Source organism: Pan paniscus, chromosome 10 (assembly GCF_029289425.2).
Source record: "Pan paniscus chromosome 10, NHGRI_mPanPan1-v2.0_pri, whole genome shotgun sequence".
Taxonomy (NCBI): Eukaryota; Metazoa; Chordata; class Mammalia; order Primates; family Hominidae; genus Pan; species Pan paniscus.
In genome coordinates this window covers 118,269,976-118,284,659 of record NC_073259.2, presented here as the reverse complement: position 1 = coordinate 118,284,659, position 14,684 = coordinate 118,269,976, and the positions used below count along the sequence as shown (strand labels likewise).

At 38.1% G+C, this 14,684-nt stretch overlaps 1 protein-coding gene across 6 annotated transcripts in view; it reads right to left on the bottom strand.

The window, feature by feature from the left end:
* Window positions 1-14,684, bottom strand: part of IFT81 (intraflagellar transport 81) — a 151,964-nt gene that overhangs the window by 13,740 nt on the left and 123,540 nt on the right. For 3 of the 6 annotated variants that reach the window (XM_055096120.2, XM_055096119.2, XM_055096121.2), the window contains 5 exons: window positions 14,165-14,251; window positions 12,600-12,671; window positions 12,434-12,519; window positions 8,907-8,952; window positions 267-410 (listed from right to left, as the gene is read on the bottom strand). In XM_055096120.2, the coding sequence (XP_054952095.1) occupies window positions 267-410; window positions 8,907-8,952; window positions 12,434-12,519; window positions 12,600-12,671; window positions 14,165-14,251 (435 nt within the window). Of the gene's footprint in view, window positions 1-266; window positions 411-1,616; window positions 1,914-8,906; window positions 8,953-12,433; window positions 12,520-12,599; window positions 12,672-14,164; window positions 14,252-14,684 lie in introns of those variants that run through there. The other 3 variants (XR_010108964.1, XM_034934460.2, XM_055096122.2) reach the window with 3 other exon arrangements.

Below are 14,684 nucleotides of genomic sequence, written 5' to 3'. Positions count from 1 at the left end.
AGACGTCAGTGATGTCTAAACTATGCAAAAGAATAAAAGCCTCTTTTTCATATGAAAAAACATTCAAACTAAATCTACCTTAACATTATTTTCTATGAAAACTTAATAAAGAATGGCTCTTCTGAAAACAAAATGCTATACAAATCAGTTTCAAAAAAGAAATACATTATGAGATTAGGCTTATAGCTAGTGGTATCAAGTAAAACCCCAAATGATGACACAAGAATTCACAGTATTAGCCGGTCCTCCCCACCCTCCTGAATTACCTGACCAATGGAAGTTTGGCTTTGTTGTTTCAGAAAGCACTGTTTCTTACATTCCATTAATTGTTCCAAATCACGCCACATTTTTGCTTGTTTCATATTTGGACCATGACTTTCTCGTATAACTTTTTGTTTTTCCCGAAGTTTCTATCATTAAAAAAAAACAAGAATAATTAAATCTCAGTTACAGGGGTTTATTTCTATTGCTATAGTCAGAGGAATATGGTATGTTTTCTACAGTAGATAAATAATAGTTAGCTAAACCACATACTCTATAATGTACCAAAACTAAGATTATAAAAGTTAACTAAGGCCAGGCGCGGTGGCTCATGTCTGTAATCCTAGCACTTTGGGAGGCTGAGGTGGGCAGATCATGAGGTCAGGAGATCAAGAGCTCTACTAAATCCAACACTAAGTCAAACTGTTTGCCTTTCTAGTTCTCCAAAAAAATACAAAAAAAAATTAGCCAGGCATGGGGGCGCGCGCCTGTAGTCCCAGCTACTCGGGAGGCTGAGGCAGGAGAATCGCTTGAACCTGGGAGGCGGAGTTTGCAGTGAGCCGAGATCACGCCACTACACTCCAGCTTGGCAACAGAGCAAGACTCTGTCTCAAAGAAAATACAAAAAACAAAAACAAACCAAAAAAACTACACAAAACTATAAAAGGAAGTGAGAGAAAAAGATAGTTAGGAAAGTGGAACAGTATCATGGTGTGAAAAGAAGAATGTAGAGTTTGGAAGTCAGAAGACTTCGGTTTTAATCTGGTTTTGTCTCCTCTAGTGGTAAGCAAGGCACTTAATTTCTTGGGACTTCAGTTTTCTCAATTATCAATTAAGGTTAATAGACCAGGCATGGTGGCTCACGACTGTAATCTCAGCACTTTGGGAGGCTGAGGCGGATAGATCACTTGAGCTTAGGAGTTCGAGACCAGCCTGATCAACAAGGTGAAACCCTATCTCTACTAAAAATACAAAAATTAGCAGGGCATGGTGGCGTGTGCCTGTAGTCCCTGCTACTCAGGAGGCTGAGACAGGAGAATGGCTTGAATCTGGGAGGTGGAGGTTGCAGTGAGCTGCAGTCGCACCACTATGAGACTCTAAGTCAAACTGCTTGCCTTTCTAGTTCTCCAACGAAAACCAGCTAGGAGGATATACATGACATATTACTCAAGAATGTATAGTTATAGCTCATATAGCTTTAAAATAATTCATTTGTTAGCCTAAGCCTGAGAAATGTCCACATTTTGTTTTAGAATTTCCATTTACATAAAAATTTATCAAGAAACCAACAGGATCAGTATATTCTATATACTAAAACCTAATACTTATTTATTCAAGATATAATTATGAAGCACCTGTTATATGTCAGGTATGCTTGGAGTTTCAAGTGGAAAACAGGACTCATGCTATATAGGTGGGCAGATCACCTGAAGTCAGGAGTTCGAGACCAGCCTGGCCAACATGGTGAAATCCCATCTGTACTAAAAATACAAAAATATGAAATACAAAAATTAGCCGGACATGGTGGCATGTGCCTGTAATTCCAGCTACTCAGAAGGCTGAGGCAGGAGAATTGCTTGAACCTGGAAGGCGGAGTGAGCCAAGATCGTGCCACTGCACTCCAGCCTGGGCAACAGAGTGAGATTCCGTCTCTGGAAAAAAAAAAAAAAATTAAGGTGAATAATAGGAGGCTGGGGGCTGGGCGCGGTGACTCACACCTGTAATTCCAGCACTTTGGGAGGCCAAGGCAGGAGGATTGCTTGAGCTGGGGAGTTCAAGGCCTGCCTGGGTAACATGATACTCTGTCTCTACAAAAATAAAAATTAAAAAATTATCTGGGCATGGTGGTGGCACATGCCTGTAGTCCTAGCTAGTTGGGAGGCTGAGGTGGAAGGGTCACTTGAGCCAGGAATTTGAGGCTGCAGTGAGCTATGCTCTCACCACTGCACTCCAGCCTGGGCAACAGAGTGAGATCCTGTCTCTTAAAAACAAAACAAAACAAAACAAAACAAAACAAAAAAAACAAACCAAGGCTAATAATAGGGGAAAATAAAAGTATTTACTTGGTAAGATTATGTTTTCAGGTGACATAATAGATATTGAAATACTTGATAAATTATCATGTATTATATATATTCTTGTTATTAAATGTTATATTCTATCTTATCCTGAAACAGTGTATACTCTATTTATGTCCAAATAAATCAAATTGTATGCACATATACTTCAGAGAGCAGGCCCAGTGATTACGAAAATAGTACACTATTAAATAAGCCAAAATCCTTCTCAGAATTGTTTTTGTTACTAACATCTTAGATGGTCCACCTGCCAAAACTGTTTTACTCATTGACTCTAAAATTTTAAACAGGAATAAAAGAATCTTCAATAAATTACAAAAATATACTTTGGTTCTATATTATGGCAAATTGAGGAAGGGTGACTGAAAGCAAGAGTAGACACAAAGTCAGAGACAATAAGTGACACGGTAGGAAAAAAGAGAGAGAGAATCCAGCCTGGGCAACAAAGTGAGACGCCCCTGTCTCTACAAAAAAAAAAATTTTTTTTTAATTAGTTGTGTACGGTGGCACATGCCTGTGGTCCCAGCTACTCAGGAGGCCGAGGCAAGAAGATCACTTGAGCCTGAGAACTCAAGGCTGCAGTGAGCTGTGACCGTGCCATTACACTCCAGCCCAGGTGACAGAGTGAGACTGTCTCAAAAAAAAAAAAAAAAAAAAAAAAAAAAGAAGAAGAAAAAGAGAAGAAAAAGAAAAGAAAGGAATTCATTCATAATCCCATGCGCTAGAGACAACTACAGTTGACATTTTGGTAGAGAAGGTGAAAGTGCACATAGAACGAAATGCAGTGTGTCAGAAATATGTGTACTGACACCGAGTGTGAGAAAATCACCAAGAGGGACAGAAAAGCAAGCAGAGACACAGAGGCAGAGTGCAAAGGAACAACCTCATCCTTTCCTCTTTTAACATACGGTCAATATACTAGTTGATCTGAGACACAAATGAGAATGCTGGTAGTTGGTATTTGCCCAAATAAGAGGATTAACTAAGCTGAGGACCAGATTCAAACCACCCATTAAATACTGCCCACCCAGCTACGCATAATGAAAGCAAAGTTAACAGCAAACAGGAATAGAAAACAACACAGAATTTTAAAAATATAAATATAACCAGTAAATTTTTTGATGCAATACCTGGCATATTAATACATCTATTTAAGTTTATGTTACAAATAATGTATCTTACAACAAATATTTTATCCTTATAAACTAAAAAGTATTTAGAAAGGCCATTAAGGCAGACCAAGAATTTTAAGACTTCTGCACATGATTTTAAATTAAGGCACTACTTAACCTGTAACTTTTCTTATATCATTGGAATAATTTCCTTGTCAAAAAATCCTAACAACCTATAAAAGTTATTTAAAGAACCAAAGACAGGATGTGGGCACTGTCTGTGTCAGAAATATTAAATTTAATTTGCTTCATAACCATGTGTGTTTGAAACCTTTAACTTTATGAATACAACTGATGTTAGTATGTATATATTTTAAATCTTATTATCATTTACATTTGTTTACAGTTGCAATGTACAAAAATTACTAATCACTGATTTCATTGTTCTTTAAAGGAGGAGATGGTGGTATAGAAGGGGGGAAACTCAGTTGGCCTGAGGAGGTCTATGGATGTCCAGTTTATATTGGCTTAGAGGGCTTAGACTATCATCACTTTGAAAGGCTCGGTTTGTTCTGTTTGCCTTGAAAATTTAGATCTACTCTAGAAGTTTGAGGATTAAGAAGCTTTGCTTCTTAAATGATACAGTCTGACATTTGGGGAATGAGCTAGTCATTGGTTCACTTGCTTAAATATACTTGATATATTTTGAGACTCTATCTCAAAAAAAAAAAAGTCAATTTTGACAATCATATAAAATCCTACAAATCCAAAAATCTCTAGTTAAAATATTATACAAATGAATGTTTATAATTTGATTCAAATATGTGCTTTCAAATATGAAAATTATTTCTTTTTTTCCTTTTAAGTATGGTGTGTCATCCCATAAGTGAAATAAGGTACACAGAATTCACTATTCTCCCAGTAAATGGAGGAATCAGCTTCAAGAAGGCTTCCTTTTATTTTTTATTTATTTTCCTTGATATAATGGTCATTTATTCACAAATCACAGGTGAACACTTTTTAGAGAAATGGCTAATTTCAGGTTTGAGACAGAAAATGTACAGTATGAAATTAGAACATTTTGTCACACCAGAAAACAAAGAAGCCATCAAAGTCTACTAGGATTTTTTCAAAAGGATTCAAAAGCTGACTTCAAGAGGCTTCCACTGGCCAAATTTGAGTACGAATGGGACTAATAATCACAATAGATTGAAACATATCAAATATGTTCAATCTAAAAGTCATAAGATTACTTTTGAAGGATGATAAAGAACCAACTCATCATTTTGAAAACCAGTAAATAGTGAATCAAGCAGTTATTGTACCTTTCTTATATGAATGTAACTCAGGGTAAGTAAACAGAAGATAAGGAGAAGTTGCTCTTTACAGAATTATTCCAGTCAATAAATGAAGAATGAATGACATAATCAGAATGTTACCACTGTGCAACTTCTAATGAATTAAGGATCTAGGAAATGATTATCAATGGCTGTCTACATCATAAGAAGAAAGCCTCCTGATAGAAGCACATACCACCATCTATGAAGTATTCTTGCCAAATATCAAAACATATTTAATCAAGCTTCTAGATCTAACTACCAATTCACAAGATATACTGGGGACAGAAGAACATGCTAATTGACACCAAAGGGTTACCAACAGCAAAGTTCAAAATGTTGAAAACCCACTAGGACAAATTACCGTTTTTTTTTTCTTTTCAACAAATAAATTGTAAGGAAAAAGTGATGTAATGGGGGAGTAACCTGGAGAAAGAGAGACTTAAGAGATATATAAGCTAATAACAATGTATGGACTCTTATTAGGATCCTGATTCAAACAAATAAATCATGGTGAAGTTTGAACATTGGGTATTGGATGTTACGTAATTATTTTAAATTCTTTTCGGTAGGATAATGGTATTCTGGTTATGTTCAAAAAGAGTGTTTATGGTACATACTGAAATGTGATGAGATAAAATAATAAGTCTGCGATGTGCTTAAAAATAATTTAGAAAAAAAATTTGGGGCAGGTACTGGATGAGATTATAGACAAAACAAGGCTGGCCACGAATTTAATGATTAGAGTTGGATGATGGATATATATGGATTGATTAAAATATAGTTTTGAAAATTTCCATAATAAAGGCTATCATTTTTTTTTTTCTTTGAGATGGAGTTTTGCTCTTGTTTCCCAGGCTGGAGTGCAATGGTGTGATCTCTGCTCACTGCAACCTCCACCTCCTGGGTTCAAGCAATTCTCCTGCCTCAGCCTCCTGAGTAGCTGGGATTACAGGTGCCTGCCACCATGCCAGCTAGTTTTTTGTATTTTTAGTAGAGAAGGGGTTTCACTATGTTGGCCAGGCTGGTCTTGAACTCCTGACCTCAGGTGACCCACCCACCTTGGCCTCCCAAAGTGCTGGGATTACAGGCATGAGCCACTGCACCTGGGATGCTTTTTTTTTTTTTAAGACACAGTTTCACTGTGTCGCACAGGCTGGAGTGCAGTGGCGTGATCTTGGCTCACTGCAACCTCTGGGTTCAAGTGATTCTCATGCCTCAGCCTCCCGAGTAGCTAGGATCACAGGCACATGCCACCACGCCTGGCTAATTTTTGTATTATTAGTAGAGATGAGGTTTCACCATGTTGGCCAGACTGGTCTCAAACTCCTGACCTCAAGTGATCTGCCTGCCTTGGCCTCCCAAAGTGCTGGGTTATAGTCGTGAGCCACTGCACCCAGCCAAGTTTTTTTTTTTTTTTTAAAGTAAGGAACATATCACCTTTATTTACCAATTACTCCATTGTTTTCTATACCATTTGTTTTCTTAAGTTTACTTATAGGTTTCTAGGAGCTAATTCATCTTTCAAGTACAAGCATAGATAGACACACATATGTTTTTAATAATGATTCAAACCAGGAAAATGTAAATAAGAGTGAATAACTTTGCCATCACCAATGTATTGAGTCATACCAGTAGCTAAACTGTACAAATACATATTAAGACGGAAATGAAGCCATATTTTTTCATTTGTATTTTAAGAATGGACAAGCTTCAATAAATATATAATCATTTACAGGTTTCAGAATATTTGGACAATGAAATTAGACATCCATATATAGTCAGTATTTTAAAAGAAAACTTGCAGCTAAACAATCCCTAACTATGATGCTACAAACTTAGAAAACCTAGTAAGAAGGCTGGGCGCAGTGGCTTGTGCCTGTAATCCCAGCACTTTGGGAGGCCAAGGTGGATGGATTGCTTGGGCTCAGGAGTTTGAGACCAGCCTGGGCAACATGGCGAAACCCCATCTCTACAAAAAATACAAAAAAATTAGCCAGGCGTGGTAGTGCACTCCTGTAGTCCGCTGAGGCGGGAGGATCGCTTGAGCCTGGGAGGCAGAGGATGCAGTGAGCTGAGATTGCACCACTGCACTCCAGCCTGGGTAACAGAGTGAGACCCTTCCCTAATATATTGCCAAAAAAAAAAAAAAAAAAAGAAAGAAAACCTAATACGAAGTCCAGGTGTCGTGGCTCGTGCCTGTAATCCCAGCACTTTGGGAGGCCAAGGTGGGAGGATCGCTTGAGCCCAGGAGATTAAGAGCCTGGGCAATATGGCGAAACCCCGTCTCTACAAAAAAAAAAAAATACAAAAATTAGCTGGGCATGGTGGCATGCTCCTGTAGTCCCAGCTATTCAGGAGGCTGAGGTGGGAGGATCGCTTGAGCGTGGGGAGGCCAAGGCTGCAGTGAGCCGAGATCGTGCCACTGCACTCCAGCCAGCCTAGGTGACAGAGTGAGACTCTGTCTCGAAAAAAAAGGAAAAAGATTTTGAACACTAGGTATCGGATGTTAACATCCAATTGTTATTGTTTAACAACATAATTATTGTTAAATTATTTTTGGCATGATATTTTGGTATGATAGTGGTAGGAAACTTTTTTTTTTCACTCTGTCACCCAGGCTGGCTGGAGTGCAGTGGCATGATCTCGGCTCACTGCAGCATTGCCTCCCCAGGCTGAAGCAATCCTCCCACCTTAACCTCCGGAGTAGCTGCAACTACAGGTGCATGCCACCTTGCCTGGCTAATTTTTTTATTTTTTGTAGCGATGGGGTCTTGCCATGTTGCCCAGGCTGATCTCAAACTCCCGGGTTCAAACAATCCTCCCACCTCAGCCTCCCAAAATGCTGGGATTACAAATAGGTATGGGTCACTTTGCCTGGCCAGAAAACATTATTTTCAATAGTGAAACTAAAGAAACAGAAAAAATGTTGTATAGTGAAACACAGTTAGTCTTCATTATGCAATATAGACTTAAAATCAATGAAGATGATCTTATAACTCATCTAAATCAATCTAGGTAATTTAATTTTTAAATTTCTCATCTACGTATTTCAGTTTAAATATGAGGAAATGAACTCTAAAGTGATTAGAGGGCTTGTTTAGAATCACAAGTCTAAGAGTGAAGCCAAGTCACTTGATGACTGGTCATCTTTCCTCTGAATTATTAGTAAGTATACGTTTTTTCTTTTTTTCTCCTAAGAATGCAAAGCTGGTGTCTTTGTTAAATTGGTTGCTTTATGAAGTCAGCTAGACTAACTAATCAGTTGGTCATTTATGTCCTGATGGTCAAGGCTATAACTTACTCTCTACCACTTCTAGGAGTGGCTCAGAGAACTAAGAAAAATAATTATACAGTCCTATTTCAGTTGCCATCAGATAACTCTGGCAGGAGGGAGCTGAGCATCTCAAGCAAGGTTTTTCAGTTGTTTGTATTAAATAAATCAATGTTTGTAAAGCGCTTAGACTAGGGCCTAGAACTTTGTGTTTATTAAATAAAGTAAATGAATAAATTTACACCTATCTCATAAAGAGATATCTGAGAATAATTTTTTTTTTTTTTTTTTTGAGATGGAGTATCGCTCTGTCACCCAGGCTAGAGTGCAATGGCGCAATCTCGGCTCACTGCAACCTTTGCCTCCCTGGTTCAAGCGATTCTCCTGCCTCAGGCTCCAGAGTAGCTGGGATTACAGGCGCCTGCCATCACGCCTGGCTAATTTTTGTATTTTTCATAGAGATGGGGTTTCACCATGTTGGCCAGGCTGGTCTTGAGTTCCTGACCTCAACTGATCCACTGGCCTTGGCCTTCCAAAGTGCTGGGATTACAGGCGTGAGCCACCACGCCCAGCCTGAGGATAATCTGAAAACTGTAACGCAGAACATTATCATGAACTCTCTGTGATTTAAAAATAGATAATTTTTTCTTTCAAAAATCCATCGTGCCTTTATTTCTGTAAAACTAAATTCTTAAGGAAGTCTTCCATCTTTAAAATGAATGAACAATTTCCCCTCAAAAACTGTACTATGACCTTTTGAAAACAAAGACAGTCATAAACCATGTACAGTACTGAAAGCCTGAGTCAGTTAGACACATTTAAAAAAATAAATAATAATTCTTACCTTTCCAAGGTTTTCTTGTTCAGCAGTATTTTTGGTATACTGTTCCCTAGGGAGTCAACATAATGATTTACTTTCAATTTACTTCAAATGATTTGATCATACAAGTGAATTATAAATTAATATATCTATCTAAAATACACTAGGCAATATAGTTTAGGATACTGGAGTCAGAATGAAACCCATTATCAAATTCTTTGTCTTTCCCCATCTTTAGTTAGTTCTTCAAGTAAATAGTAATTTAAGGAAAAAAAAGAAAGCAAAACATTTAATAGGAAATTAAGATAATTAAAATGTTGAATACTATTTCTGGTTAATCTACCCTCAAAACAATGGCAACCCATTTGCTTAAATTACACATTGTTTTTGAAGAGGTTTGTAGAAAGGAGAAAGGATATACATTTTAAATAAACATTAAGTAGCATGTAATCTTGCAATTCTACTTCTAGGAAGTCATCCTACAAAAATATCCCATAACTTAAATAAACATAAAAGCAGACTATTTATTTCATCAATGCTTATAATAGTGAAAATATGCAAACAAACTAAATGTCTATAGATGGGAAAATGTTTAAGCAAATTATGGCATATCTTGAAACAAATAATGAGTTATACAAAAGAACGAGGTAAATCTATAAATACTGAAGTGGAAAATATTCTAGATCAAGAGAAAAACAGCATATGTAGTTTACTCTTTTTTTTTTCCTTTGAGACAAGGTCTCACTCTGTTGCCCAGGTTGGAGTGCAGTGGCATGATCACACCTCATTGTAGCCTCCACCTCCCTGGCCCAAGTGAATCTCCCACTTTAGCCTCCCAGGTACTGGGATTACAGACATGTGTCGCCATATTGGGCTAATTTTTTTGTATTTTTTTGGTAGACACAGGGTTTTGCCATGTTGCCCAGGGTGGTCTTGAACTCTGGGGCTCAAGCAATTGGCTCATCTCAGCCTCCCAAATGCTAGGATTACAGGTGTGAGCCACCACACCCAGGTGCAGTTTAATCTTATTTTTATATACATATGTATGTATACGTGTGTGTATACACACATACATATAACATTTCCCATGCATTAACTAACACACATATATACAGATGTATCAGCAAACACATGGGAAAAGAATATGGCTTAATGTACACCAAAGTATTAACAGTAGACATTTCTGAGACATGGCAATATGGACAGCATTCAACTTCTGTGCACACTACTTCATAATGGTTACTGTTGTTTTTACAAGTATTTCTTTTGTAAGCTAAAAAAAATAATTTTAATGTAAAAATTAAAAACATAATAACATTGTATTTTATTTGTAAACAAAATTATATTTCAATACTATTTAAGACAAAATGTGAGATTTAAAGCAGGTGACATGTTAAGGATAAAGACTGAAGGCTGGGGCTGGGCGCAGTGGCTCACGAGGTCAGGAGATCGAGACCATCCTGGCTAACACGGTGAAACCCTGTCTCTACTAAAAATACAAAAAAATTAGCCAGGCGTGGTGGCGGGCACCTGTAGTCCCAGCTACTCAGGAGGCTGAGGCAGGAGAATGGCGTGAACCCAGGAGGCGGAGGTTGCAGTGAGCTGAGATCACGCCACTGCACTCCAGCCTGGGCAACAGAGTGAGACTCCGTCTCAAAAAAAAAAAAAAACAAAACTGAAGGATGAGGGGTAAAGGAACACACAACAAAGAAGAGACTGTTTTTGTGTGTGAAGCTACACTGCAGTATTTAAGAAAAAATTAAACAATATAAAATTGGGACTCCAAGAAATCCTAAGCCATAAAAAGAGAAAATACAGCAGTCTAAGTAAAGGAAAATTTTGCAATTAGTCCTGATGAATCCTCATTTTCAGTAGGGCGTGGTGGCTCATGCCTGTAATCCCAGCACTCTGGGAGGCTGAGGAGGGTGGTTCACTTGAGGTCAGGAGTTTGAGACCAACCTGGCTAACATGGTGAAACCCCATTTCTACAAAAATACAAAAATATAAACTACAAAAATACAAATAACAAAAATTAGCCAAACACAGTGGCGTGTGCCTGTAATCCCAGCTACCTGGGAGGCTGAGGCAGGAGAATATGCTTGAACCTGGGAGGCGGAGGTTGCAGTGAGCCGAGATCGTGCCACTGCACTCCAGCCTGGGTGACAGAGCAAGACTCCGTCTCGGAAAAAAAAAAAATCTGGCTAGAAGACAGATCAGAAAATGAATAGTTCAAGAGCAATTATTTCCTTCTTTGCTATTTATATCGATAACTTTGGAAGAAATAGAACTTAATTTATAAAAATTTTTATTTTTTAAGAACAAATTTAACTTTTCTCATTTCTTATCATTGGCCATATAGATTTATATGAACAAAGTTTACATACAATGAAAGAATATGAATAAGTACATTTTTAGTTTAATATGTTAGAGTATTAGAAAAAACACTGCTCTATTTATACAGTATTTTCAGTCTGGCTTGCATTCTAGTGCATTACATTGAAAAAAAATTCAGATTCTGCAAGACACTCTATTTCTTAGATTTTTTTTTTTTTTTTTAAAGACAGAGTCTCCCTCTGTCGCTCAGGCTGGAACGCAGTGGCATGATTTCGGCTTACTGCAGCCCCTGCTCCCCGGGTTCAAGTGATTCCCACGCCTCAGCCTCCTAAGTAGCTGGGACTACGGGCGCCCACCACCATGCCCGGCCTCTTTTTATAACATTAATGTACATGCCACTCAAAATCTCAATGCAATCTAGAATAAACGTGAGTCCTACATTTTATCTGAATTTTTACTGAATAGTAATAGCAAAACATTTAATATTTGAATTGTGATGAGGAGCAAAGAAGGCTTATGTTGTTCAATGATTGCATTTTATCACACCTAGCAATTCAACCATAAATGTATTTTTTTTTAGGCAGGATTTGATTTATTACAGTATGCCACAAGCTGGGATTGCAAAAAAAGCACCATATAAGGACTAAGCAGTATTTATATATCCTTCTTGAAGACTGGTACACTGCAATCACACAATTTCCAGCTAAAATGCAGTCATCACACTGCACAATTAGCAGGCAGATGACTAGAGTCTAGGCCATGTGGGACTTTAAAAAGAGACCAACTTTACTGCTTATGACAAAGCAATTATGAAATTATATATATTCCTGGGTGGCGGGGAATGAAGAGTTATTGCTTAATGGTTACAAGAGTTTTTGTTTGGGATGATGAAAAAATTTTGTAAATATACAGTGGTGATGGCTGTACAATATTGTGAATGTAATCAATGCCAATGAACTGTACACTTAAAAATGGGTAAAGTGGCAAATTTTATATATTTTATCACAATCAAAAAGTAAGCAAGCAAGAAATAAAATCATATGTATTCCTACTTAGCAGGGCTAAAATATCTAGATGTTTAGTAAGATTTAGTATTAAATAATATCTTAGTGTCTACTTACTTAAATATGCTAAATTTGTATAATTCTATCTTATTTATAAAACTTTTATTGGTGAAAATATTAAGTATCTCAATATAAAACAACAAAATCACTTGCCTAATTGCCTTTCTTTTTTCTTGTTGATCAGAAGAGATATATGCCTTCATCTCATCAGTAGCACGACGAAGTTGAACTTCTAGGTTCTAAATAGAAAGACTTAAGTTTTAGGGAAGACTTTGATATAGAAAAAACTCAGAAATGTTTTTGATCTACTTTGTCTTACCTTAATCATACAATTTGTATAATGGTATCTACTTTCTTCTTGAAGACATTCTTCACGGAGTCTTCTAACTTCCTATAATATATAATTTTAGATAGGTGACATTATCGAAAGAATGAGACAGATATGGCGACGATGACTTTAGATGTACAACAAAGGACTACCATCAGAGTCATTTCCTCTTCTGCAATTTTAACTTTGTTTATTCTAGCACAATAAGAGATAATCTTTTTCTAGAGAATACTCATATCACTCTATAACCTGCAAGTTCAATTGTATTTTTTGAGACAGAGTCTCACTCTGTCACTCAGGATGGAGTGCAGTGGTGCAGTCTTGGCTCACTGCAACCTCCTCCTCGCAGGTTCAAGAGATTCTCGTGCCTCAGCCTCCTGAGGAGCTGAGACTACAGGCACGTGCCACCACGCCTGGCTAATTTTTGTATTTTTAGTAGAGACAGGGTTTCACCATGTTGGCCAGGCTGATCTCGAACTCCTGGCCTCAAGTGATCCTCCTGCCCTGGACTCCCAAAGTGCTGGGATTACAGGCATGAGCGACTGCATCTGGCCCAATCATACATTTATTAAGTACCTACTGTGTGTCCAGCACTGTTCTAAGTGCTGAGGACACAGAAGTGAACAGGCAGCTTCCCTGCTTTCACTGAAGTAGAAGAAACCAACATAAACAAGGAAACATAATGAAGGATATTTGAGATGGGGATAAGCGCTATGAAGGAAATCCATCAGTAGAATGTGATAGAGGGACTGGGTGGGCCAGGTTGGGAAGAAGAGTGGGTAACATCAGGTGATCAGAGATCTCTGAAAGGCAGTGACACTAAGGCTGAGACCTAGTGATGAAAAGGAGAAGGGAGGGCGAAGAGTTAGGAGCAGAGTATATCACGCAGAAGGGAAGAGTACATGCAAAATCCCAAAGTGAAAACAAGCTTGGCCTGTTTAAAGCTCAGGAAGAAGGTCAGAGTGGCTGAAGCTCCATGGATGAGGAGTAGAGCACATGGACATGAAGTTCATAAGGCAGGTGGGGCCTTGTAGACCATAGTTTGGTGGTTAGATTTTATTTTAAGTGCAACAGGAAGCCAATGAAGGGTGGCAAAAATTTTAAACAGGTTTCTTAGGCTGCCCTATGAAGAATAAACCTTAGGAGAGCAAGAGTAGAAGCAAGAGAATAGGTAAGAGTTTACTGTGGGAGGCCAGGCAGCAGATAATGAGCCTTGTACTTTGCTGGGAGTGGTACAGATGGGAAATTAAGTGTGTACAAATTAAAGAAATAAAGATCTCTGGAGCTTAGGAGATGATGATAAAGATTTGGGAATCTTTTGACATTGATGTAGTGAAAATGTGCGTACACGGGCAGTATTTAAAACATTTTTTTTTAGAGAGAGAGTCTTGCTCTGTGGCCCAGGCTAGAATGCAGTGGTGTGATCATAGCTCACTGTAGCCTCAAACTCCTAGGCTCAAGCAATCCTCCTGCTTCAGCCTCCAGTGTAGCTGGGACTACAGGTGTACACACAGGTAGTTTTTGCTAAATTGTTAAAATAAAAACTCTCTTCTTACCTGTTCTAATTTGGACCGATTGCTTTCGAGGCCTGCTGCACAGCTATCATACTGGGATTTCTTTTCATCACACTCCTGGGTCAGTTCCTAGTATAAAAAGGGAAAATGATTGAATAAGTGAAAAACAAAGGTCCCAAACATGGCTCTGAAACAATGCATGCCCTTGTCAGTCTTGTAACTTAACTCTAAGCTTCTTGGCATACTTAAGAGTTATTTATGCAACAACCAGACATTTGAGAATTATGATAGATGAAGGTGCTGATAATAATAATAGCTACCATGTATTGAGCTGTGTGCCAGGTTCTTTGTTAGGAGCTGGGGAGACAATAGTGAATAAAACAGCCAAAAATTCTTCCTCTCAAGTAACGTTCAGACAAGTAAACAGGCTGCTGAGAGCTATGATAGGAAAACACAAGGTGTTACAGAAGGCACACAGGACTCCCGGGAACCTAACCCAGGCTTGGGGATCAGTGGGGACAACTTCCTGGAGAAATTGATATCTAAGCTAATCACGAAGGAT